The sequence below is a fragment of the Hyperolius riggenbachi genome, chromosome 5 (genome assembly GCF_040937935.1).
Source record: "Hyperolius riggenbachi isolate aHypRig1 chromosome 5, aHypRig1.pri, whole genome shotgun sequence".
Taxonomy (NCBI): domain Eukaryota; kingdom Metazoa; phylum Chordata; class Amphibia; order Anura; family Hyperoliidae; genus Hyperolius; species Hyperolius riggenbachi.
Genome location: NC_090650.1, coordinates 319,056,090 through 319,082,639, shown reverse-complemented (window position 1 = coordinate 319,082,639; position 26,550 = coordinate 319,056,090). Strand labels below are relative to the sequence as shown.

The window sequence follows — 26,550 nt, the reverse complement described above, 5'->3', positions numbered from 1 at the left end:
AGTACATGAAGGTATGTCTTGAAACACAGATGTTAGTTTTCTTTCTCTAGGTCTGACAAGTACCATAAATGTTCACATACACAAGACTGAAGAAGGCATTAGCAGAATATTTAAGGCCTTGTTGGGGTTGCCAATGTAAATCACAAAGAGGACAGGAAAAAGGCAAGCATCTTCTCTTTGCGCTTGTACTTATAGACCTTCATTAAATTATACTGAATGGGACACAAGCATAAGTGCACTAAAGATCATGGGAACAGCAACAAGGGTTTTCTATAAGAAACCTGTTGTCACTGGTAAATCCCAATTGATAAAAAGCAGATCAGATTACATGTAGTGGGATCAAGCTCTAATGCCTTGCATAATGGATAGTCTCATGTTTCAGGTTTCATGAGACTTGGAGCTTCATTGCAAAAATATAGTTTTTTCCATATCAACCAGTTAAATCTAGCTAACCACTTTCCCACTATGCTATGCAGTCAGTTCTGATGGACGCACAGAGGATGTGACAAGCAAGTTAACATGTAAGTCTATTGACATTTTTACGTTACCGTTCACGTTAAAGTGTTCCAGAACGTTATGTTGTAACGGCTCCGGGAACATTTAATCTTATGACGCAATCAATTTCCCGTTGGGTGAATTAGAACTAGGGCAATTTCCCATCGTCATGCTGTGCGTCATAACGTGTGCATAAAATCGTGTTTGTGTACGCCTCAGCTAGTGGGAAAGGGCCTTTAACCACTTCACCACTGAGGGGTTTTACCCCCTGACCACCAGAGCAATTTTCACCTTTCAGCGCGCCTTCCATTCATTCGTCTATAACTTTATTATTACTTATCCCAATGAAATGAACTATATCTTGTTTTTTTCGCCACCAATTAGGCTTTCTTTAGGTGGGACATTATGCCAAGAATTATTTTATTCTAAATGTGTTTTAATGGGGAAATAGGAAAAAATGTGGGAAAAAAATTATTATTTTTCAGTTTTCGGCCATTATAGTTTTTAAATAAAGCATGCTACTGTAATTAAAACCCATGAAATGTATTAACCCATTTGTCCCGGTTATAAAACCATTTAAATTATGTCCCTATCACAATGTTTGGCGACAATATTTTATTTGGAAATAAAGGTGCATTTTTTTCAGTTTTGCGTCCATCCCTAATTACAAGCCCGCAGTTTATAAAGTAACAGTGTTATACCCTCTTGACATAAATATTTAAAAAGTTCAGTCCCTAAGGTAACTATTTATGTTTTTTTTTTAATTGTATTTTTTTTTTTTATTACAAAAAAAAAAATAAAAATTGGGGAGTGTGGGAGGTAATGAGTTAATCTATTGTGTAAATGTAATGTTTGTATATGTAAAATGCTTTTAGGGTGTAGTTTACTATTTGGCCACAAGATGGCCACAGAGTGTTTGTTTACATGCGACCTGTAAGCGTCCGGAAGGACGCTTACAGAAAGCAGTAGGAGGCTGGCCAAATCACAATGATCTCGCAGTTTCTGAAAGAAGCAGCAGATCATTGCGGGGGCTTAGATCAACGAACGGGAATGGATTTTCCCGTTCATTGATCTCCGGGCGAGCGGGCGGGCGGCGGCGTGCACGAGCGGCGGGTGCACGCGCACGAGCGGCGGGAGCGCGGACAGCGGCGGTAGCGCGGAAGGTACGGATTTCTCCGTTGCTGGTTTTTTAGGAGGGAAAAAAGGGGCGGAGAAATGCGTACGCGTGGGGGTAAAGTGGTTAAGGAAGTCCCCAGTGGATAAAAATGCACACAAATGAACAGTGCTACAGTGCAGATGGCAATGAATAAGTAATGCCATTTACTTCCTGTACACCAGTGATCTGCAAACTTGGCTCTCCAGCTGTTAAGGAACTGCAAGTCCCACAACGCATTGCAGGAGTCTGACAGCCACAGTCATGATTCACAAAGGCAAAATGCATTGTGGGATTTGTAGTTCCTTAACAGCTGGAGAGCCAAGTTTGCAGATCACTGGTCTACACTATTACATATCTGAGAGCCAAAGTTAGTGCACAAAAAACATACTGAACAAGTTGACGAACAGCCACTGGGACACTAACTAAGCCGCAATATCTGCAACAGCACTGGCTCTGGCTCTTTCATACGTTATAGTGAGAACACCTGTCCAGAGAGAGTTTAGCAGATGCCCAGAAGATTGATCGTGCTCTCAAAAAGTCTTGTAGATGCCTAAACGGATTCCTGAAATCAACCAACACTGACAAACCGTACGTACTAGCTGGAGCAGCTCCAACATTTGACATGCAATAAAGAAGACTAAATGGATAACAGATAGTCAACATTCTCTTCATGGCAATTCTATGGAGAAAATATTTAAAATCATACAAAAGTGGCAGATTGTGTACAACCTCTGGAACTTTCTGCTGAAGCAACTCAATTCTCAATGTGGAGAAAGAAGCAGTCTGAAACAAGGCATAGCCAATATGCAGAGAGATCAAACCTGGAAAAGACTGCTATTGGTCCATCTGTAAGATGCTGAACTGACTTCAAACAGGAGTTGAACCATCCTACCCCTCTGCTACAGGGAACACATTGGGGCACATGAAGGCAGTATTGTACCATGAAGCAACACAGAGAGGCAATTGTTTACAGCTCACTTTAAGGTTGATTCACACAGGATGTCTGCAGGGGGTTGGTAGAAGCCCCACGTAAGTTAAACTCTTTTTTTTTTATCAAGTAAGGTGTTATTAATGTGCACTGTTTGCACATGTTAAGTTTAGCAAGCTTCTGTGAATTTACCCCATGTCGTATTTAATGAATTATTTCTCCTTATTTGTCTTTATCTCAAAATAATCTCTCATCATCTGTCTAATCTAATGGATTCTTTCTCTTTATCTGTTTTACTCATTATCTTTGAAAGCATCTTAAGCACTAAATAATCCCAAAAAGTATCAAAAATAAAGAGAGCAAAGTAAGGAGAGATAATTAATGACATAGGTGTTGTGACTCCTCCCCTATGTCTGCAAAACCTACAATCTTTAAGCTGAGACCACAGTCAGCTGAGACAGTGAATTCTAAGCAAGAGGCCAGTGAATGTACAGAACAAAATGAAGGGAACATTAAGGTATGACAAGTACTAAAGCTCCTTTACACACATGTATTATATATTGCAAGAAGTTTTGAATCAGGATAAAACTTTGCCGGGACAAACCAATCCTCCAGTCCCCCGCTGCGGCTGAGTTTTGTTTTCACTGACCGAACAGAGAAGACTGGTACTGTGCATGCGCAGGTCGGTTATGGTGACGTGAGCGAGGACACGTGCGGCCAGGGCAGCACATATGTACTAACGAAACTCAGCTGCGGTGGGGGACCAGAGGATTGCAGAGGAACGGTAGAAGCGCCTGATAAGTTAAATGACTTTTTTGCTGTTGTCAATTAAGGTACCCTTTAAGATGAGAGGAGACTATTTGCCCCAAAAAATTGGGTGATGGTTAGAAATCATTGGCAATAGCAATAATTTTGGTCAGATTGATCTGTTCTGAGAATCCCCTTTATTTGTTAATACTGTAACAATAGTGGTTTATAAAACATCAAGTATTTGGGGTTAGTTGAGGTATCTGAAGATCTACAAAACAGCTTGCTCTGCTCAGTATTAAAATTCTTGACATACCAAATCTCTTGTACCCAAAGGATTGCACCTCCTCTTCTTCTGCAAAGTCGTCTGTAGGAAAAGGATAAATAAACGAGTTACACCATGTCATCTGCACTCACACTAAGCAATTGTTTTTCCATAAGTGGTAAGATAGCAGACATCATTGTGCACTCTGAAAGCACTTTTATGAAATTGTCAAATGAATCAGCCTACCTTCATATATCACTCTGAAATACAAATGTATATATGCAATTCTGATACATACAATGAATAACAGACAAGTATGGCAATGGCTAAAAAGCTAAAACATTATTAACCATTTTCGGTCCAGGTGGCTCTGGCCCCTTTAACCTCCTGAGCGATAATCCCGAGCTGAGCTTGGGGTATATCACGCAGGAGGATTTCTCAGGCCCTGGTGGACCGATTTGCATATTTTTTTTTTTTGTTACACGCAGCTAGCACTTTGCTAGCTGTGTGTAACTTCCGATCGCCGCCGCTCGCCGCCGATCCTCCGCTACCCGCTGTGCCGCTCAGCCCCCCCCTCCCCGACCCCTTGCGCAGCCTGGCCAATCAGTGCCAGGCAGTGCTGAGGGGTGGATCGGAACTCCCTCTGACGTCACGACGTCCATGACGTGGGTGGGGGCTATCATGTAGCAAGCCCTGGGCTCGCTACATGATTTAAAAAATAAAATTTTTTAAAAAAATAGTGCTGCGCCACCTCCTGGGCGATATAATTGTATCGCCCAGAGGGTTAAAGGAGTCATCAGGGCAAATATAGTAAAATGAGTGGTACTTACCGGGGGCTTCCTCCAGCCCCAAGTTCCCAGGACCTCCCTCGCCGCAGCTCTACCCGCAGCCGTTCGGCGGAGCTCTGGCCCGGTCCCCGGCGATGACGTCAGAGCGACCTGGAGGTCGCTCTGTACTGCGCCTGCGCGATCGGCGCTGTCAATCACCGCCACGTGGGCTGGAGCGGACTGTGCAGGCGCAATCCTTTCCCTATTTTGTAGTGTGATTGCTGTAATTGTCTTACAGCAATCATGGGGCCAGGAGCCAATGACATCTAGTCTTCAGCAATGAAAGCCTAAAAGAAGAGCTATATCTTCCCCACTTACTGCCAAGTGAAGAAAAAAAAAACAGATGGAGATCTAGTTTTACTCTTCTATTTAAGTCCGAAACTCTAGTTAGCCAATGGAGGGGGCATCATATAAATATGTAAAGGAATTTTAATATAGTGAATTGGGCTTAAAATTGTTGTTGAAAAGCACGAGTGATTGATGTAATAGGCATAGTCATATGTTGGTAGTAAATGGAAATGACTGAAAAATGATCCTCTCCCCAGATCCCTCTGTTGTATCTTCTTTCGTTATTCATCTCCATGTTTCCTCCACATTACAAGCAGTGACTTATAGAATTTCCGGTACCAGCAGGTCAGTGCTGGTGGTGGCTGCCTGGGAGATCTCAGAAGACGCTCCAGCTGTGGAGAAGTGTTGGTGGATGCAGATGCGGCAATGATGTGAGGACGACAAAGTGGAGACTGATGTTAGCTGATACCTATTAGATGTCGAGAATTTTCAGGCGGATGAGATTCAGAGCTTCCCTTGCGACACAGCATGTGATCAGATTGATCAGGCGATAGATTTTTAAGGCTTCGTCCTGCTCGTCATTACCATGCATTGCCTCTATTTCCCACTTGTGCGAAAGCAGGAAGTGATCACCTAATCAGACTGATGCTGTTACACAAGCAATCCTAATTATAATAATTACTTAGCCAAAAAACAGTAAGGCAGGGGACACACTTGTCTTTCAGTTTTCTGCACACTTTTTCTGCACACCAATTGTGTTTGGATTCAGAAAAACGTGCGCGTTTTTTCACAGTAGCGAATGTAATTGACAGAGAAAACTGACAAAATGTGCAGAATTATCTTGCAAGATGTAAGTTTTTTTTTTTTGTGCGTGCGAAAAATGCATTAAGTGTGAACCAGCCCGATGGTTAAAGCGGAATATAACCCTGCATTTCAACTTTGCTCTAAAACATTATTTACAGTAGATTATATGCAACCAGCATTTTTTTTTTTACTAGACCAGCATTGGAAGGGTTACACACAGAGCTTTAAAGTTCCTGGAGAGAAATGCAGACACATCGGAAGCTCACATAGATACATTTTGTTTACTTAAATGTATCTAAGTGTGGAATGTGACTCACTCTCTCTGACTGTGCAGGAGCTGGAGGACAGCCAAAGAGTGTGTAACATTTCTCACTTGTTACATTCTATTTAGTTAAATGTATCTATCTGAACTTCGGATGCGTCTGCATATCTCTCCACGAAACTTTAAACCTCTGTGTGTAACCCTTCCAATGCTGGTCTAGTAAAAAAAATGCTGGTTGCATATAATATGCTGTAAATAATGTTTTAGAGCAATGTTGAAATGCAGGGTTATATTCCGCTTTAACATGAGTTATCAGTTTTCCTTTACAGAAAACCCGCATGAAAACAGTCAAGTGTGTCCCCAGCCTAAAGCGATAGATTTATGAAAACAAGTGTATTAGAGAGATAAAAAATAGACTAAAACCTGATACACACATTCAATTTCCATTGACCAATCACTGGACTATTTTACCACCTCCATGTAGTATGAGAGCTTACCTACAAAATCTGATCATAGTATTCAGAATCTGAATCGAAGAGGTAAAATTGGTCAATTATTAGCCAATCCACATTGGATGTGTGTATGCACCCTTAATCTGGTTCTTGTTTTCTCCTGTGTTCTCTAGCATCAGCAATCATTATTAAATTAGGCTCAATTGTTGTGCTGGCCGAAATTGTTTCTAATCAGCAACTGTGCTTTTTAGGACGATAATCAGATGTATATATAGTTTTTAAGCATAAATACTGGTCATTATTGAACAGAGGCACCAGTAGAATAAAAGTACATAACATTTTTTTTAAAAATTGCTGGGAGGAAGTGGTGGACTTGCCTCCGTTAAAGCAGACACCAAGGACTGTGATTAAATAAATAAATACACATTTATTGAAGATACCCAAGGATGCAACGCGTTTCGCGGGCACAGCCCACTTCTTCAGGCAATAAACAGGGGATAAACAACAGCAATTCTGTTATAGCAAGCAGAGGTGCTCTGCTTGCTATAACAGAATTGCTGTTGTTTATCCCCTGTTTATTGCCTGAAGAAGTGGGCTGTGCCCGCGAAACGCGTTGCATCTTTGGGGTATCTTCAATAAATGTGTATTTATTTATTTAATCACAGTCCTTGGTGTCTGCTTTAACGGAGGCAAGTCCACCACTTCCTCCCAGCAATTTTTAGAAAAATGTTATGTACTTTTATTCTACTGGCGCCTCTGTTCACCTACCAGTATATTCAAGTCCACCCCAGGTGGAGGGGTGATCTACCCTTTTTCTCCTATCTACAGAGAGCGACTTCTTAATCCTGAGTGAGGACAGGTCTAATCTCCTCACCTGCCTATTGAGTGGTTACCTGAGCGGTAACCCATGTTTGTGAGTATTACCATCTCACTGTCTCAATTATTCAATCTGTCTTGACATACTACACCATATTGGGCTCTCGATTTCTCTTCAATTGTAGTCATTATTGAAGGATGTTGTTTCATATTCTCATCTAAATATGACCTAATGCTTATCATAAAGCAGAAGTGTGAAAATGCGTTAATACTATAGAAATGAGAGAAAATTAATTATAATAATAAATTGTAATCTTGGTTGCCAAGTGCTTACCACACCTTCTTTGCAGTGCTAGAGTTCTGGATTCAGGCTTGAAGATCTATATGACACAATCTATATGTGTTAGGTGTTCTTTTTTCTTGTGTGTGGGTTTACTTTGCTTCGAAGCTAAATTAGTTTTCAGTTAGCATTGGGAGATTCTGGTGGATACATTAGCGTTTGAGCTCCTTTGGGGGTAAGGATATGTGTGAATGCATCTATGCTCACGGAAATGAGATGTGGAAAAAGTGTCAGCACTATATAAACACATAAAATAATATCATATATCCCACTGACATTAAATGCTTTAATTATTAGTCTTTCAGATTCAGCACTCCAAATTACTGGTGTCCAACTAATTTGGCTTAGTCGACACTTATCTCGTGCCAACAATATGTAAAACTCCTTCCACCAACTCCTAGTATTCTTCCAAATTCAACTTCAAAATTCTGCTTTAGTTTTGGCTTGGCGCAGGTTTAGCCAGAGATAGCATTTCACTCCCACACACACAGCTATGCTATTCCGCATCAGCAGTGGTTGAGGTGTCAGAAACTTACTTAACATCTTCTAGGTGGGTTACAGATTTCAAATTTTTTTTTTTGTTTAAAACAGCTTCATGAAAATTCACAGTCATCATATCACCACGATACTTAGCGCTGAAGTCTACCCAGAATCCAGAAACTTTTCTAAAGGAATACTGTAGGGGGGTCGGGGGAAAATGAGTTGAACTTACCCGGGGCTTCTAATGGTCCCCCGCAGACATCCTGTGCTCGTGCAGCCCCTCACCGATGCTCCAGCCCCGCCTCCGGTTCACTTTTGGAATTTCAGATTTTAAAGTCTGAAAACCACTGCGCCTGCTTTGCCGTGTCCTCGCTCCCGCTGATGTCACCAGGAGCATACTGTGAAGGAACAGACCATACTGGGACTGAGCAATACACTCCTGGTGACATCAGCGGGAGCGAGGACACGGCAATGCAGGCGCAGTAGTTTTCAGACTTTAAAATCTAAAATTTCAGGAGTGAACCGGAGGCGGGGCCGGAGCATCGGTGAGTGGCTGCGCAGGCACAGGATGTCTGCGGGGGACCATTAGAAGCCCTGGGTAAGTTTAACTCATTTTCCCCCGACCCCCCTACAGTATTCCTTTAAGGCAAGATAAGAACATCCATCTGAGTTTTGCTGTTGCCTGAGTTTTACTGTTACTGTTCTTCCACCTTACGATAATAAAACTTAAACTGAATGGCATCTCTAAAGATTTCCATGGCAGGCTGTCCTAACTATTAAAGAGTTGAACTAACTGAGTAACTAATGCTGCTCTGTAATAGTAATTTTTATGAATGACCAGGCTACCATCAAATTCATGTAGGTATAATGACCTCTTCTGAATCCTCACCCACTTGTTTCTTCATATAAAAGACAGAAATCAATTCTTAAAAAAATATTTAAGAAATATGTGGAGATCTCCTGCATTTATCCTACAATGTTCTATTGTGTGTTATGATCCCCTTTTGTAAATATTGTTGACTTTTGTTCAATAAAAGTTTATTGTTAAAAAAAAGAAATGTGTGGAAATAGGAGTTATAATTTTTCTATGTCCTGACTTGGATATAGCGATAAGGGACCAGGATACAGCTAGGTTTGAAAGGGATTGAAGGAGAAGTGGATGGTAGTTAGCCAACAAGAAGGGACACATAGAGATAAGAGATGCCAAGATAAGAGGAAGTCAAAACCTGAAGTGAACTCTCTTTCGACCGCTTCTCCTAATGAAATGTTGAAAGCTTTGAATTTATCTGGGTTCACTGTTAGTGAAGATATGCCAGAAAAATCTTCCCATAAGAAGAGACGCCTGGGTCAGTTATAGGCAAAAGTAAGTCGGCTGTAAATAGGAGAACTTTTTGGTGACAAAGCCTACCTGCCGTCCCTTGATGTTGCTTTTTGAACAGGGGGCCATATACAAGAGTTCGACTTTTGGTGACTGAGCCTACCTTCAGTCCCTTGATGTTGCTTTTGGAACAGAGGACCATATACAAGCGTTTGACAGCCATGCAAAATCAAGGGCTGAGGACAGCCCTGATGCATTTCTCTATAAATATGAAATGGATAGGTGTCAGGCCCAACTTGTTAACTGTGGCACTAGGTTTAGACATGGCCTGACATGGTCTCCCATGCCATAACTGCTCAAGTCAAAGTTGGGGTAATCCAAAGACAACGTGTCAAACACATTGACCAGGAATATTCTTCTGATGCACCAAATAGGTTATGTGAATTGCACACCTACTCTTTCCGCCTGCGTGGTATGAACCCAGTCTGGTTTCTATGAATGCTATTAGGTAGGCAAGAGTTAATCAAACAGATAATTAGAATTGGTTGGCTTGAAATGTATCCTGGTCAGTTTTAAGAATAATTTAAATTAAAGTTTCAAGAAGTGCAGTGTTAGGGACCACTCGCTCCTGAAAAAAAAAATATATATTTTTTTTTTTTAACTTGATAGTAGACATCTAGAAACTAATATTTTCACAGTTGTCCTATTTGCCATGGGAAAAGTCTCTGCCATATCCCTGGGAACAGGATGTCAGAAAAATGTCTCTAAAAAGGGCACAGACACCAATAGCAACTTGACAGAGGTTAAAACTATTACTACTCTTATACATAAAAAGGAAAAAGTCATATGGCTACAAACAGAGCCGGGACAAGGTCCTCCGGCACCCAAGGCTGAGACACCAAAGTGCGCCCCTCCATCCCTGCCACCCCAGCCATCACACACTGATTTCTATTAGACTAAGAGGCGCCACAGGGCCCACAACCTCCCCAACACCTTAATATCTAGTTATATGGCTTGCAGTCACTGCCATGTATCCCCTTTTCTTATTTCTTTTTGCTTCAAACACAATTAGGAATGACAGCTGAATGAATTCTGCGCCCCATCCTACACTGCGCCCTGAGGCTGGAGCCTCTCCAGCCTATGCCTCGGCCCGGCCCTGGCTACAAAATACGTTTCCCATAGTGTTTACTCTTAATTAATATAACAGTTCTCCAAAAGTTTTTCTTAAATAGCTTAGGAAGAGGAAAGGCTATCATGAGAATGGTAAGGTCTATGCGTTTAAACATTCACAAGGACAAAGTCTGCCATGGATTCTGTAAAAGGATGAATAATAAAGCATTAAAATAAATGAGAAAATGTACTGGCCCCAAATCATGTATGCAATATATATAATACCTAATGCCAAATATATTTCAATGACTTCTCATATTAATAGTTCTAAACCCTGAATATAAATATGCCATTATAGGTTAACAGTTTGTTGCAAGCATAACATGGCTGTATGGAGGATTGAGGTAGGAGCAATGAGCACTTTGTCATGACATACTGGCCTCCCCGAACCAGCTATAACCAGTACAAGTATAACATTTCACAGCTCTAATTACATATTGACAGGGGTTAACTGAGGTTTAAGCTGTTAATGACATTGTCATTGCCAATATTTAAGTATACATATGTATATGGCTTCCAACAACCTCAGCCTACTTCCAACTATGTAAAAATAAGGCTCCCAATAGTATTGTAGGCTCACAAAAAAAAAAAACGAGGCCTGGAATGAATAGGAAGGAGTGAGGGGTAAAAGAACACATTTAGCATCTCCTAAGTCATTGTAACAGCAGTATATTTTGGTTTAGCATGTCTAAGCTGTTTTTGGAAAGAATAACACGTTGTATAAACATGGCAAGCCAATATGGTAACACTTAAAGAGAACCCAGTCCCCTGCACACCTCCAGGACTTCTCAAGAGCTGCTCCAACACTATGGAACTTCCTAACTCCACCCATTAGGGCAGCCCCCTCCTTCAAAATCTTCAAGAAGGCCCTCAAAATTCACCTTTTCACTCTGGCCTACCAACCCTCACAGGTGCTCTAAACCCGCAGATGAACTATTGTCCCCTACCTTTCATGTCCCTACCACTCCCTCTAGATTGTAAGCCTTCGGGCAGGGTCCTCCTCCTTGTGTGTCCTACCTGATCATGCACCTCCATTACGGTGCACCCATGCTATGCATTTGAGTGAACTCAACTTGCCTAATCTACATGTTCCCATCCAGTGACTGACTAAGCATTACCTTGTACTCATACTGTGCTGCGTGATCTGTTTTTTCTTGTATTCCTGTATTGTCCTATTGCTGTATGTCACCCCTAAATATTGTTTGTAACCTGAACTAATGTCCAGCTCTGCGTAATATGTTGGCGCTTTAGAAATACAATAAATGAATAAATAAACCTGAACTGAAAATAAAAAGTCAAAATAACCATACACAGGTCATACTTACCTACTGTATAGTCTACTCCTCAATCTCTTTCTCCTCTTCTGCATCCCATTTGTCTACTGTGAGCAATGGCATTCTCCTTCCTCCATTTTGAAAATGGCCATTACCCCATAACAGCTTCCTGGTCAGCAAACTATTAAACTGTAATAACACCCATTTGAGCCATAGGGAAACATGAACATTACCTTGCACGGTCAATTGTAACTGACAGCTGCTGCTATATAACTGACAGCAACTGGTATATTTCAGTTCTGACAAAATATTGTCAGAACTGGAAGGGATCACTGTAAGAAGAAAATGGTGAACTTCTGAGAGGAACTGACGGTGAGGTTAGTATGTAATTTTCATTTGCAGCTACGTCATGAGTTTATTTTAAATAATTTTACTGTCTTCAGGTTCCCTTTAAAGGGTATCTTCAGTGTCAAAATCAATGCAATAAATATTCCCCAAAGTACCCTTACAAAGGTTTGGCAAATGACCGGGTAATGACCAGAATTGCTACAACTCATTCCCTGTTGAAAAAATCCCACCACAGTCCAACTATGTTGTGTCGCACCCCCACTGTGTTGCTGTGGTGTGCCCCCAACTCGGCAGCCATGGACTGATAGGTGGCTGCCAATTGGGGGCAGGCTGTAGTAACACAGTGGTGGCGGCCACAGAGCTCTTATGGTCAATGAAGAGCCTTTGGGTTGTAGATTTATGTCCCCATTCATTTGCTTGACCTATACTAGGGTACAATTTGGGGAAGATTAATAGCATTGATTTGCACTCTAAATTACATGGGAGGTGCTCTTTAAGTGGTAGATTCCAGAGTGTAGTGATCCTCCAAGTCACTCAGGCAAACAGGGTGAAAAATGCGTAAACCTGGTTCAGGTTACCTTGCACAGTGCTACCTCAATGCTTTCCTTCCCTATGCTATCAACCTTCTTTCCAACTGGAACCCTTTTGTAGATCATGGATGAGTTAGAGCACAATAGCCAAGAAAATGCCCACATTTTAGTTACAACTCCATGTTCTGCCTCTGGAGCCATCAGAACTCATATTAAAGTTATGGCAGTCTATCAAAGTCCCAGCGGTAGTAAGTTGGGCCCAAAAGATTTTTAACACCCTTCTTAACTTTCTAAAATTATTATTTTTTCCCTGGGAGTTCAGCTGTAACATGTTTTCTACAAGAATTAGTGACTCTGGCAGACAAAGTGAAGCTGTCAGCAGAAAAACACTGAGGCTGCCACTGATGAGCTCATTGTAAAAATACTGGTTGCTTCAAGTGCTGTAGAGTGGTGCACACCATTCTGCTCTATCCTAACATCACCACTGGCTGGTTCTCCATTTTGTTCAGTGCACCCATTTAACCACTTAAGGACCAGGGGATTTTCCTATGATCGGTGCAGCGTGGGCTCTCCAGCCCGCAGCACCGATCAGGATTGAGCCAGGGCGACCAGACTTCCCCCCCTTTTTCCCCCACTAGCCGGATGTCCTGCTGGGGGGTGAGGGGTCTGATCGCCGCTGGCTATTTCTGCTTAGCGGGGGGGGGTCTCCTCAAAGCCCACCTACGCAGAGATTTCCGCCCTCTCTGCCCTTACCTTCCTCTCCCACAGGCTATGGGCTGTGCAGGACGGATATCCGGCGGCCAATCAGAAGCCGGGGATTGCCGATCTCCTTCACGGCGCTGCTGCGCAACAGCGCCGTATGATATAAACACAGGGGATTTCTTCCCCGCGTGTTTACATTTAGCCTGCGAGCCGCGATCGGCAGCTCACAGACTGTTCACGGAAACACCCTCCGTGAACGGACATGGAACGTTTCCATGGTAACACCACTTCGACCTGCCGACGCCTATCGGCGTTAGGCGGTCGTTAAGTGGTGGTTAAATCAAGCATGGTGCATTACAGTGCACAAAAAGTTCACGCAAAAAGAGGTTCAAGAAAACCACAAATACGGTAATTTGAGTACAGCTTTTGTTTTTTGCATACTAGCAAATACAGGTATATAAGGTTAGCTAGGCAATGTAAACATTCAAGTTTCTAGAGAATTTGGTTCATTTGATCCAATCAAATAAAAGGCACGTGTTTTACTTATGTTTTAAATGCATGTACATTTTTATTTAGTGTTGAAAAAGAAACAGATGGTGGCCACCAGAAATCAGAATGTTTTTAAAAATAGGGATAATAATGGCAGCCTGTGAATCTCTTCCACTTCAGGGCCCTTCAATTCACTTTTTCTCCTAAGTTTTCTCCATAGTGATATTTTCACACTATCAATAAAATACCCTTTAATCCACCACCAAGCAAAAAAGTACTCCTAATAATTTTGACAGTACTTTTGCACCTACTTTGTGGTACTTTTTCAATTGGGGAATGCTAAAAAGTTATTTTAAAAAGAAACCAAGGCCAAAATGTGTTAAAAAAACAAATACTTAGAAGCAAAGCAGGTAGTTTCGGTGCTCAGTGCCGAGCGCCGAAACTATGCGCCGCTATAGCAGTAATTTGGGGTTGGGGTGATTGAATTCCTTCTCCCTCACAGTTGCTATGCCTCAGAGGAAAATAGTATTTAACTACCTAACGACCACATCACAATGATGGGATTGAACACGGCAGCAGCCCTAGGACCGCCTAATGACAATTGGCGTCAAGTCCTGGGGCGGGGTTTTGCAGGAGATTGCACGCGCTGATGCTCCGCCCCGTCATCACTGTTATGGTGGCAATACATGGTACAATTTTTCCATCCAATCTTACCATTTCTATGTAATATAAGGGAACTGGCTAAAATATCCTTTCAGTATATTCACTTAATTTACCCTTATACTACAATGGTAAGATTGGATGAAAAAAATTGTACCATGTATGGCCACCATTAGACGGCAAAACTGCTGTGTATTTACTCTGTACAGCGCTGCGATCTACGGCAGCGATGTACCGGGGACAGTCGTGTGACACGGCTGTCCCCCTGGGAGGCAGGAGAGCGATCGGCTCTCATAGGCTGATGCCTATGACAGTTGATCGTGCTGATTGGCTGGCAGGGGGAGGAAGGGAGTGTAATAAAAATGAAAAAAATACAGCAACATTTATTTAAAAAAAAAAAGGAAATAAATATTTGTATAAAAATAAAAACATCCCAGCATGGATCAGAGCCCACCAACAGAGAGCTCTGTTGGTGGGCAGAAAAGGGGGGGGAATCACTTATGTGCTGAGTTGTACGGCCCTGCAGCGAGGCCTTAAAGCTGCAGTGGCCTAAATTATAAAAAATAGCCTGGTCAACTTACAGGATAACTATAAGTACGCCCTAACGAGAGGGAAGCATCTGGATCCTAATTATTGCGGTCAGCTGGCCCCGTTGCCACATGTGGACTCTCCAGCTGAACGCAGCCAGGCTCCTCTTCTAGAAAAAAATGTAAAAGATTCATTTGTAAGTTTGAAAACAAAAAGTAATGGAAAGAAAACATTTTCGAACGTGATGTGTTGCAAGTGTAAATATGTGAGTGGCTTTTACAAATGCCTAAATATGATGGACATAGGACTAGTTTAACCTCCCTGGCGGTCTATTAAAACCGCCCGGGGGCAGCAAAACACATTAATTTTTTATTTTTAAATCATGTAGCTAGCCTAGCACTAGCTACATGATAGCCGCTGTGCAGCGGCATCCCCCCTCCCCTTCCGATCGCCTCCAGCAATCAGAGCGTTCAGAATGGGATTTCCTGTTCGGCTTCCCCGTCGGGTGGCGAATGGGGGAGTCCCGTCCACCCCTAAGCGCTGCCTGCCGCTGTTAGGCAAGGCTGTGCAAGGGGTCTGGGGGGGGGGGGGGCGCGTCGAGTAGCGGCGGAGCAGCGGCGATCATAATGTACACGCAGCTAGCAAAGTGCTAGCTGCCTGTAATAAAAAAAAATTATGCAAATCAGCCCACCAGGACCTGAGAAATCCTCCGCAGCAGCATAGCCTGAACTCAGTTCGGGCTTACCGCCAGGGAGGTTAAAACCGCAGGGGGCAGCGCAGCACTTTAAAAAAAATTGTTTTTTTTTTACATGATGTACCATTGTCTCTCTTTCCCTTTATTAAAAAAATGTAAAAATTTCAATAAAAACTTTGAAACACAAAAAATGTTTTGTTTTGTTTTTAAAGCCTAGCGCTAGCTACATGATAGCCACTGTGCAGCGACATCCCCCACCCCTTCTGATCGCCTCCGGCGATCAGAGCAAACAGGAAATCCCATTCAGAACGGGATTTCCTGTTTGGCTTCCCCCGTCGCCATGGCGATGATCGGAATGACGTCATGGCGTCGGAGGGAGTCCCAATCCACCCCATAGTGCAGCCTGGCGGTGATTGGCCAGGCTGCGCAAGGGGTCTGGGGGGAGGCCCTCTAACGTGGCGGGTATCAGCGAATCGGCGCGGAGCAGCGGCGATCAGGCTTACAGCTGAGGAGGTTAAAGAGAAACCGTAACCAAGAATTGAACTTCATCCCAATCAGTAGCTGATACCCCCTTTCCCATGAGAAATGTATTCATTTTCTGAAACGGATCATCAGGGTGGCCTGTATGGCTAATATTGTGGTGAAACCCCTCCCACAGTGTGATGTCAGGACCATGGTCCTGACAGTTTCCAGGCTGTGAACCTCATTGCATTGTGAGAAATAACAGCTGTTTACAGTTACAGTTGTTTCAAACTGCCAAAAAAGCAAGCAGCATCTTCTTACACTGACATCACCTGCCAGCAGTAAAAATGTCACCATGTGATAAATGTCAGAATGTAAATCAGGGAGAGAAAAGATTTTACAATGGGCAAACACTGATTAAATTATTTATATATAATTATTGTAAAAATGAAGCACTTTTTTTATTACATTATTTTCACTGGAGTTCCTCTTTAAAGCAGGTCTTGTAGTTGCTCACAATATACACTGGTTAATACATACCAAATGTAGTCCAAGGAAAAGTTGCAGATGCTCAGAAATATTGTCTGGATGCCCAACGTTAATTAAAAACTCATTGTAATAACTTATAGTTGAATGCAGTAAATGATTCAGAATACTCACCTTTACATTAATTATTCTGGTTTCAGCAAGATGTCAACAGCCATGATACATTTTAAAATGTAAAAGGTAAAGGTGAGCTTGCTGTTTATGGGGCTGTGTAGCCGAAGACCTGTTACAATACCCATTTAATGGAAAAACAAGTCCATGGAGTTCATGGAGACGCAAGGTGACAACTTACAAATCTATTGTTAAAGGATCCGCTGCTAATGTCTTGATGACAAGTACCACAGTACACGTTCAGGGCAGGTGTTGAGGCGTATACGTCTTGGTGGGTCAGACATCCTTTAGTGGTACAAGGGGAACCTACGCAATAATAGGCAAGTGGATTTAATATTTCGGCTTATCAGTGTAGGTGTCTCAATTGTGCCAGATTTGTATATTTGCTCTGAAAACCAGCCTGGTTTTTCTTTTACTGCCAATCCCTATTGATAAGGTGTACCAACATGAAATTAAGTAAATTTTTCTTTGTTGTTTGGGTAGGGCTAATAGGTTAATGAAAAATATGTTTTAAAAAATATTTATTTTTTAAGAGGAAATATAAAATTTGCACTGGGGCCCATGGCAAGCAAAAAAAAATGTAAAAAATTGAATATATATATATATATATATATATATATATATATATATATATATATATATATATATATATATATATACACACACACACACACACATATTGTTCCATTGGGAACTGGTCCCCAGCACCGTGGTACCCTCATGGTAAAGAGTGAAACCATGCCAGCGTTTGTTTTCACTAACCCTTTAATTTATTTTAGTAAATCAGGTCCTTTAAATGTCATTATTTTAGTGTGCTGAGCAACACACCAAATGCTTTACATGTAACATCCATTTATTTCAGGCTGAGAAAAGTAATAAAAAAGTAATAAAAACCAGCCAATGGGCAAATGTAGCATTTGTTTGGCAGCCAGTAGGCTATAGGCTCTGAGCATGCTCATATGTCATATCTCTTAGTCAAAACCCTTAAAGAGAACCTGAACTGAAAATAAAAGTCAAAATAACCATACACAGATCATACTTACCTCCTGTGTAGTCTACTCCTCAATCTATCCTCTCCTGCATCCCATTTGTCCACTGTGATCAATGGAAATCTCTGTCCTGCATTTTAAAAATGGCCATTACCCCATAACAGCTTCCTGGTCAGCACACTGTTAAACTGTAACATTGCCAACTTGTGTCATAGGGAAACATGGACATTACCTTGCACATTCAGTTGTAACTGACAGCTACTGATATATAACTGACAGTAACTGTTATATTTCATTTCTGACAAAATATTGTCAGAACTGGAAGGGATCACCGTAAGAAGAAAATGGTGAGCTTCTGAGGGGAACTGACAGTGAGGTTAGTATGTAATATTCATTTGCAGCTACGTCATGTGTTTATTTTAAATAATTTTACTCGTTTCAGGTTCCCTTTAAGTAACAACATATGGAAAATATGATTGTGTGTGTGTGTGTTGCAAAAAATAAAGTCAAGTGATGTCACTATTTTGTTACATTTATCCCTTGGGGGACACGAGTGAAGAGAAAACACATGTGCCTCATGACTATGTTAATGGGAGAATGATTTGTAAAAGGTTCCAAGTTGGATATTATTCAGCATAGCAATAGAACACTGCTTTCTGTATTATGACACTGGGTGGAGTAAGATCTGGGATGTTAGACAAGTGGGTGTGTTGTTTTATATGATGTCAGCGAGCCAGAGGAAGGCTAATGCTGAACGCAGACCTGCTGAAAGTGCTTTGCTGTCTTTGCAGTGCAGCTAACATTAAAACCTTTATTTAGAAACATCTTAATATGTGTATATAGCCTAGTCAAATCTGGAAGCACTCAGCGGGCTGGACTTGTCAGCATTCACATGCATGATGCTGGCAGCTAAAGTGGCAAGGGGCAAAGGCACATGGGTACAAATTAGCCAGCTAATCTTTGATGAGTGTGGCAGAACAGCAACAAATTACACCCAAAATGACAATTTAGGATCTGTCCGCACCACAGAGTGAGTAGTATAATATTGCCTGAGTAACACATTGCCACATGCATTACTATGCAATGTGATGCTGGTTCACATTAAAGGGGATCTCCGATCACAGAAAGTGGAGGGTTGAGTTCCATGTGGCCAGGCTGAAATACAACAGCCTATTACAAACTGAAATTCCAATCCTCAGATTGTACTACGAGTGACCTGTATCATCTTTCCCGACTCACACTCTTCTTGCTTTACTCTCTTTTTTGGAGGCACAAGAATGGATATTGAGCGTCAGTTCTTGTCTAAACAATTCTATTTAATGCTTATATACATGCTAGAAAGAAAAATTGTCAGAGACTATCATTCTGTGATGTCTCAACCATGGCTCCAATATATGTACAGGTAGACAACACAGAACCTGAATTAATCAGCATATAACAATAGTTCCCTCACAAAAGGATAAAATATGTACAGGTAGCCCAGGACATTGTTTAGCGGTCTGGTACGCAGAGGACAGATGATTCAGAGCATTGTTTTAGCACTTACTTTATCCACTAGAGGCCACCTACTTGTGCGCTGCCCTTTTATACCTCCTTCCCTCTCCACTGAACAGTATGCACTGCTCAGCTATAGTACCATATAGGCATCCCATATCTAATGTGCCTATAAAGACGCAGGAAACCACCAGCCAATCAGCCATTTGCTTTGGCCTTGGATTGCTTAAAGGGGCCTACCCCCACCCTGTTGCGTGGAGATGTAATCACATTAATGAACTATATCTCCTGACATGTATTGCGGTGGCTAGGGCTGCGTAATATCACTGCAGGCATGGCAATATGCAGTAGCTGCGGCAGGCACAGTCATGATACAGGACCACATATAGACATATAGTTAGGGTGCAGCCCCCCCCTCCAATGTAATCAATGTTTGCCAACCCCAACAGCCCACACAATTTATATACCTCCCTTTATCAAGGCCATAAACTGTAGACATCGCATGATACAAAGTAACCAACGATAGAACATTAGCCAACATTGTTGCCAATGCCAACTATGTAAGATCTGAAAAATACACTTCAGTTCTTTATAAATTAACTAGTAAAAAGTAAGGACTGCAGATGCAGACAGCTTGGTGATACAAGAAGCAAGCAAGAGGAGAGGAAACACGTGGAAAGCCAGGGAAACCCTGAAGGATCGGTCAGCCTGGGAGACGGAGCGGGGCAGAGACTGTGGATAAAATCTCTAGGGCCCGTTTCCACTACACGCAGATTCTGGGTGCAGAAAAACTGACTCCAATGAATGCCTATGGGCCTGTTTCCACTAAACGTGATTTTTCTGATGCAGATTTCCCATAGGTTACGCGATGAGCATTTTAATTTCTCTTTGAGGACAAAGTTGGATTTAGTTTATAGTGACACTGTCTATGCATGATGGCAGCTGCTGAAGCGGAGATAGGTGAGGGGAGCCTGAGAATGCCCCGCATGCACTAATGACCATTGTGGATTTCAATTGGGTGCTGACGAAGGTGACGATTTCTGTGTGCAGCTCTGGTCAAAACTCTTTCTGCTAACTAGTAAAAAGGCCCGCCTGTTAAAAAACAAGTGCCAGGCCACAGCCCCCGCGCGCAATGCACGGCCAGGACCAGCACACGTGCATAGATGCAACTCATGGGCGGGCATACATTTCCCACTGCTGTCCAATGTCCACCAGGAGGATGCGGGTACAGGGGATTTATTATATAGGATTAAAGTTTCCTTTGCAAAGTGATGCATCTGCAATAGCACACATGCTTGTTCAGTAACCCCCCAGCAACCCTCACTATGTTCCAGTATGACTTATAATAGTAGACATGTCTTCATACATCCAGGCCACGGTTTCAGGATGACATAGGTTCTCTTGCTCTTTCTCTTAATCGGGTCTAGGGTCTGTATTATTTTATTATTGTGAGGTGTTTTGCACTAGTAATTCAGTTGCATCAGTAGGAAGCAATAAAGGCATTGTTATGATGTTACCAGGAAGACTATTCTCAGTTATTGGCTTCAACTCTGTTTATGTGGATTGTAATCACAAAGCAATTACACAATACTTCTGCTGTTCCGTCTTTTCAACGTAATTGCTTTAGAGATCCTTGCTCAGCCTGTAGAAACAGTGGGCCCAATCCAATTCACTTTTTCTCCTAAGTTTTCTCCTAGGGGATAGTTCACACCTTATTAAAAAAAATGCCTTTTAACCCTTTGCGCTCGTATGTCCCGCATAGCGGGACATTATGACTTTCCTAGTGTGCTCGTATGTCCCGCTATGCGGGACATTTGTTCAGGCTCTGTTTGCGGCACACCAGGACCCCCCGAAAACCCTGATCTTGCCTCTGACCTTAGTGGGCATGAAAATCTACATGCCCACACAGTCAGTGCCCTCCAGCCCCAAACCGGAAGTCTGCGATCCCCGCCGGCAGGAAGTGACATTTACATTTCAACATGTTCCATGTTGAAATGGTAGAGAGAGTAAGAGGGAGAGCGCATTTCCTTAAAAAAAAAAAAAAAACAGAGACGGCTTCCTTTAGGAAAGAACTCTGAGTGGAAAGGGAAGAGAGCCTGAGGTGGGCTCATAAAAAAAAAGAAAAAAAATGCTACCTGATCCAGGGGGCTGAGGGGATCAGGTAGCCGCCAAAAGGCTACTCTCCGCAGCTCCTGTGGGCTGCAATGGCCCACTTTCACTTTCGTGACCTCAGGGTCACGATGCTGAAAGGAGAGATTGATTCGCTCTCCCAGCGTGCAGGGAGGCAGGGGGAGCTGCAGGGGGCGTGACCAGAGAGAGAGCTGCCCAATGGCAGCTCTAGTAACCCAGCAGGGACACTCCTAGTGGGCGTTTTGAACAGGGAATCCAGCTTCTCAATTTACCCTCTGAGATAGAGGCAAATATTGTTGCTAACCTCAGGGGGTTATAGCGTGGCGGTGGAGGGGGAAGAGTGGCGGTGTGGGGACACAGAGGCATGTCATGAGGCAGAGAACATGCCTTTGTGTCCCATCTGCCCTCCCCCCAAGGAACTGCCTCGGGTTCTCTTTAAGCCACCATCAACCAAGAAATACGTGTAAAACCGACTTTTTTGTATTTTTTTCAATTGCAGAGTGCTGAAAAGTTATTTTATACAAGTGATGAAAATTATCTCCTAGGAGAAAACTCAGGAGAAAAGGTAAATTACATTGGGCCCATTTTCTCTTTCTGTACAGTCCTAAACTACCACCTGAAGGAGTACAAAATACCCACCTAAATGGGGTTCATGACTGTTCACTCCTAAGAGAGGATCAGTTACCTGAGCTTGGGATGGAAGCCTCAACAAACAACATGACATGAGGAGGCTACTGGAGGAAACAGTGATGCTGCAGTGGCAACATGAATCATTAACCTACACTTTTTACTGTGTGCTGCAGACAATATATTAATCATCTCCAAAAACTATGAAATAAATAGGCTTGTTGCCAACTAGACCTTGGACAAATGTCGTGAATGGTTGGGGAGTACTGTATGTACTGGTGCTATACTGTATAAACAGGTACAGAAATGGGTGCTGTACTGTATGTGGTACCCAGTATACAACAACCATCCAAGACAAGCGATGTACCTTACCGGCGATTGGCTGGTTGTTTTATACAAAGCCTTTCCAGTGAGGTGCCCCCTCACCTCGTCATCAGGACCTCGTTAAGTCACTTCTTTCAAGGAATCCTGGTGAGTGGATTTTAATACTTGTACAGCACTGCCCTTGCTGCTTTCATACGGTCACCGCATACGGTGGAGATGTGGCCGGGGACGTTTTTGAGCTCCCCCCACGGTATGCGGCAACAACAGATTCTCCAGTCCGGCTAAGAAGTTTCAGCATCCGCCCTATAATATGACACCCAGCGTATAAGACGACCCCCAACTTTTGAGAACATTTTCCTGGGTTAAAAAGTAGTCTTACGCCAGAATATACTGTAGATGCTTTTGCTAATAACTCCATTTAAATGTGTTGAAGGCTACCCACAATTGCTAGATGCTGTGATTAGTTGCTAGCAATCAAGTCACCCATGTCAAATCTCACAAGGTCCTTAAAGGAATGCTGGCAGCTCCATTAAAATGTATTGAAGGATATTGGTGTATAAATGCATCGGGGGCAAATCAAAAGTTTAAAGAATAGCGGAGATGCCGCCGCATGGGCAAGCGGCATGGCGGCCATCTCCGCGTTCCAGCCGGCGGCTTCTGCCGCGCAGCTACATGCTGCTAGTCCTTCTAGTGCACACAGATTAAGAGCTACGTGCGCGCGCGCCCGGCGACAGGACCTTTATGCAAGTAAAAGGGGAGTCAGCTGATCAAGCCGATCAGCTGACTCCAGCTATGCTCCGGATTGGCTGAGTGACTGGGGCGGCGCTGTGGAGCGCTCTGGGTATTTATAGGACTTGCCTGTCAGTTGCAAGTTGCCTGCTGTTGCAAATGCTTACGTGTGAGCGCTCAGAACCTAGTCAGGTCTTACAGTGTGTTAGAACCAGCCGGAGCTGGGAATTCACACTTAATCAGATTCCGTTGATAGCTTTAAATACTATTATATTGTAAGACTTGTGTACCATTCTTTAGTCTAGTTCCCAGGTGTTGAAACCAAGGACTTCACACCTAGACTAGGATATTGCTATATTACTACTGTTTATCTGTTACGATCTCTTGCTCTCCTGACTACTCTCTTGCTTACTGATTCGGTACTTCTGCCTATCTGATTACTGTTGCCGACTCTGCCTGTACCTAGATACCGAATCAGTCTTTCGCCTCTGTACTGTATCTGTCCGTTCGTTGCTGACCTTGCTTGTCTGACTTTTCTATCCTCACTAGTGGGTCTTACCACTAGTGAGGGAAATCTTAAAGGCTGTCACCTAACCCTTAGGTGATCAGCCTTGCTGTACTGTCTGTGACACTTGTTCCTCAGGTGTCTGTTAGCTGCAAATTGTGTCTGTTGATCACCTGCTCCTCAGGAGATCATCTTGCAACACAGTCAGCGGTCCCTGCTCCTAAGGGGTCCACTGGCTGCAGTACAGTCTGATTCCCTACGCCTCAGGGAATCCTTGGCTGTAGTACAGTCATAATCACTCATTCCACCCGTGACCTCACTTGCAGCACAGTCAGTGGTCCCTGCTCCTCAGGTGTCCACTGGCTGCAGTACTATCTGAATCCCCTGCTCCTCAGGGAATTCTTGGTGGCAGTATGGTCTGTATTCCCTGCTCCTAGGCTATTGTTTAGTCTTGATCACCTGCCCTTCAGGTGATCATACTCTCTAACACCGTCAGTGGTCCCTGCTTCTCAGGCGTCCACTGGCTGCAGTGCAGTCTGAATCCCCTGCCCCTCAGGGGATCCTTGGCTGCAATATTGTCTGCATCTCCCGATCCTCGGGAGATAACTTCTCTTATTACTGTTGCACCAAACACAATACCACTTTACGTGTCTTGTGTCTAGCTATACTCGTATTATTGGTGATTCTGCAGATCACCACATAATCAGGTATAGCATCTGTATTATTGGTGATACTGCAGATCACCAATAATCAGAAAAATCTGTGTTTCTGACACCAATCGTTACAAAAAGCTTGGCAGCTGAGCTTTTTGTCCCTATGCTTGTGTAAAAAGACTAGGGGACATGATCTGATGAAGGAAAAGGATTTGCCATTCATTTAGAAATGAGTTCTTTGCAGTAAGAGAGTGATTTAAATGTTGAATATCTTACCACAGGAAGTAGTTATAGCAAATTCTATCTGCATTTAAAGGGGGTTAGGATGATTTCCTTGCATTGACGGGCATCCATGGCTATACTTACTAGGTAATTCCTGGTGGAGTTGATTCAGGGATTTCTGGAGTCAGGAATGATTTTTTTTACTTTTTTTTTTAAAGAACTCTGATGTGAATTTAAAAATCTATTTTGTACTCACCTTCCAGCCGCAGCCTTGGGCCTGCTCGGTGTCCCCGCTGGCCCCCCTCAATGATGGCGACCCGCCGGTAGAGTCGGCTCTCCTGCAGTATGTGCCTGATGAAGTGGATGGGCAAGCACAAGTTCACGCGTAGGTGCAGATGAGCCGACCCCACCAGTAGGCCGCGATCCTTACAGCCGGCCAACAGTGACACCGAGGAGGACCGGGGCTGCAGTGAGGGACTGAGATGCCTGTGAGGGGCTGGAAGAAGCCCCAGGTGAGTACAAAATAGATTTTTAAGTTTGCATCGGAAGTCCTTTATGCTAAATGGCCCGGCATTGCAAGTGTTTATTGCCTTCCTCTGGATCAACTGAGATATGTGATGGTGCAGGACAATGTTGCACCATCGTTTTTTTTCTCAACCAAACTATGAAACAATTCGAAGCTGATAGCTGCTAGTAACTGTGACAGATCTAAAAATTATGCATTTACCAACCTAAAGCATGAGGGTATTAAATATTCTTTAAAGCAATATAAAATATGTAATACCTGTAAATCAGACCAGAAGCTGAGAAACACACTGCAAATGATATTAACCACTTGCCGACCGCACACTCATAACGCGCGTCGGCAAAGTGGCAGCTGCAGGACCAGCGACAGATCTGCGTCGCCGGCTGCAGGCTAATTAATCAGGAAGCAGCCGCTCGCGCGAGTGGCTGCTTCCTGTGAATTCACGGCGGGGGGCTCCGTGAATAGCCTGCGGGCCGCTGATCGCGGCTCGCAGGCTAAATGTACACAAAAGCGGAAATAATCCATGTACATTTATACAACGCTGCTAACAGTAGCAGCGTTGTACTAGATCAGCGATCCCCGGCCAATCAGCGTCCGGGGATCGCTGTCACATGACAGGCAGGAGCCTGTTAGAGGCTGCACAGGACAGATCCGTTCCTGTGCAGCCTCCGATCTCCGGGGAAGGGAGGGAGGAGAGGGAGAGGTGCCCCCCCCCGCCAGCTACACGCAGGCAGGAGCGATCAGACCCCCCCCCCAGCACATCATCCCCCTAGTGGGGAAAAAAGGGGGCGATCTGGTCGCTCTGCCTGGTGTTTGATCTGTGCTGGGGGCTGTAGAGCCCACCCAGCACAGATCAGCAAAATCAGCGCTGGTCCTTAACTTCCCTGGCGGTTAATTTTTTTTCCCAAATGGGCAAAAATCCTTTTTTTTTGTTTTTGTTTTGTTTTTTTTTGTTTCATGTAAAGCTACCAGAGTGGTAGCTACATGAAACACCACTAGAGGGCGCATGTGTCCCTCTAGTGCAATCGTCGCCGGCACTAATAGCAAACAGGGGAGCACGTATATAACGCGTTCCCCTGTTTGGCTTCTCCTGTCGCCATGGCGACGATTGGAATGACGTCATGGACGTCAGCCGACGTCCTGACGTCAGGCACACCCGATCCCGCCCATAGCGCTGCCAGGAACTCATTGATCCGGGCAGCGCAGGGCACTGGCGGGGGGGCCCTCTTTCGCCGCTGCGTGCGGGCAATCGCCGCAGAGCGGCGGCGATCGAGCTGTGCGCGCGGATAGCAAAGTGCTGGCTGAGTGCACAGCACTTTGAATGGGGCGAATCGCCCCAATAGATCCGGAGAAATCCTCCTGCGCAGCATAGCCCGAGCTTACCGCCAGGGAGGTTAAGGGGGGGTAAAGGCTGGGTCATCAAGTGGTTAAGTCAAGTCACAGAAAGCTATGAATAAAGGACTTCTAAAAGAGGAGATGGGGGACTTAGTATATCAAACTAAACTTTCATATATACAGTAAAATCAAGATCGATAGGGCACCTGGCCCAGCTGGCATCCATTCTTGGGTATGAAAGGACTTGAACTCAAGTTATTGATAGGCCTTTTTATCTAATATTGATGACTCTCTTTCAAGTGGATTAGTTCCATATGACTGTTG

At 43.4% G+C, this 26,550-nt stretch overlaps 1 protein-coding gene across 1 annotated transcript in view; it reads right to left on the bottom strand.

Moving 5' to 3' along the window:
* Window positions 1-26,550, bottom strand: part of COLEC12 (collectin subfamily member 12) — a 174,687-nt gene that overhangs the window by 131,453 nt on the left and 16,684 nt on the right. The window contains exon 2 of the mRNA XM_068237233.1: window positions 3,643-3,693. Within this exon, the coding sequence (XP_068093334.1) occupies window positions 3,643-3,693 (51 nt within the window). The remainder of the gene's footprint in view (window positions 1-3,642; window positions 3,694-26,550) is intronic.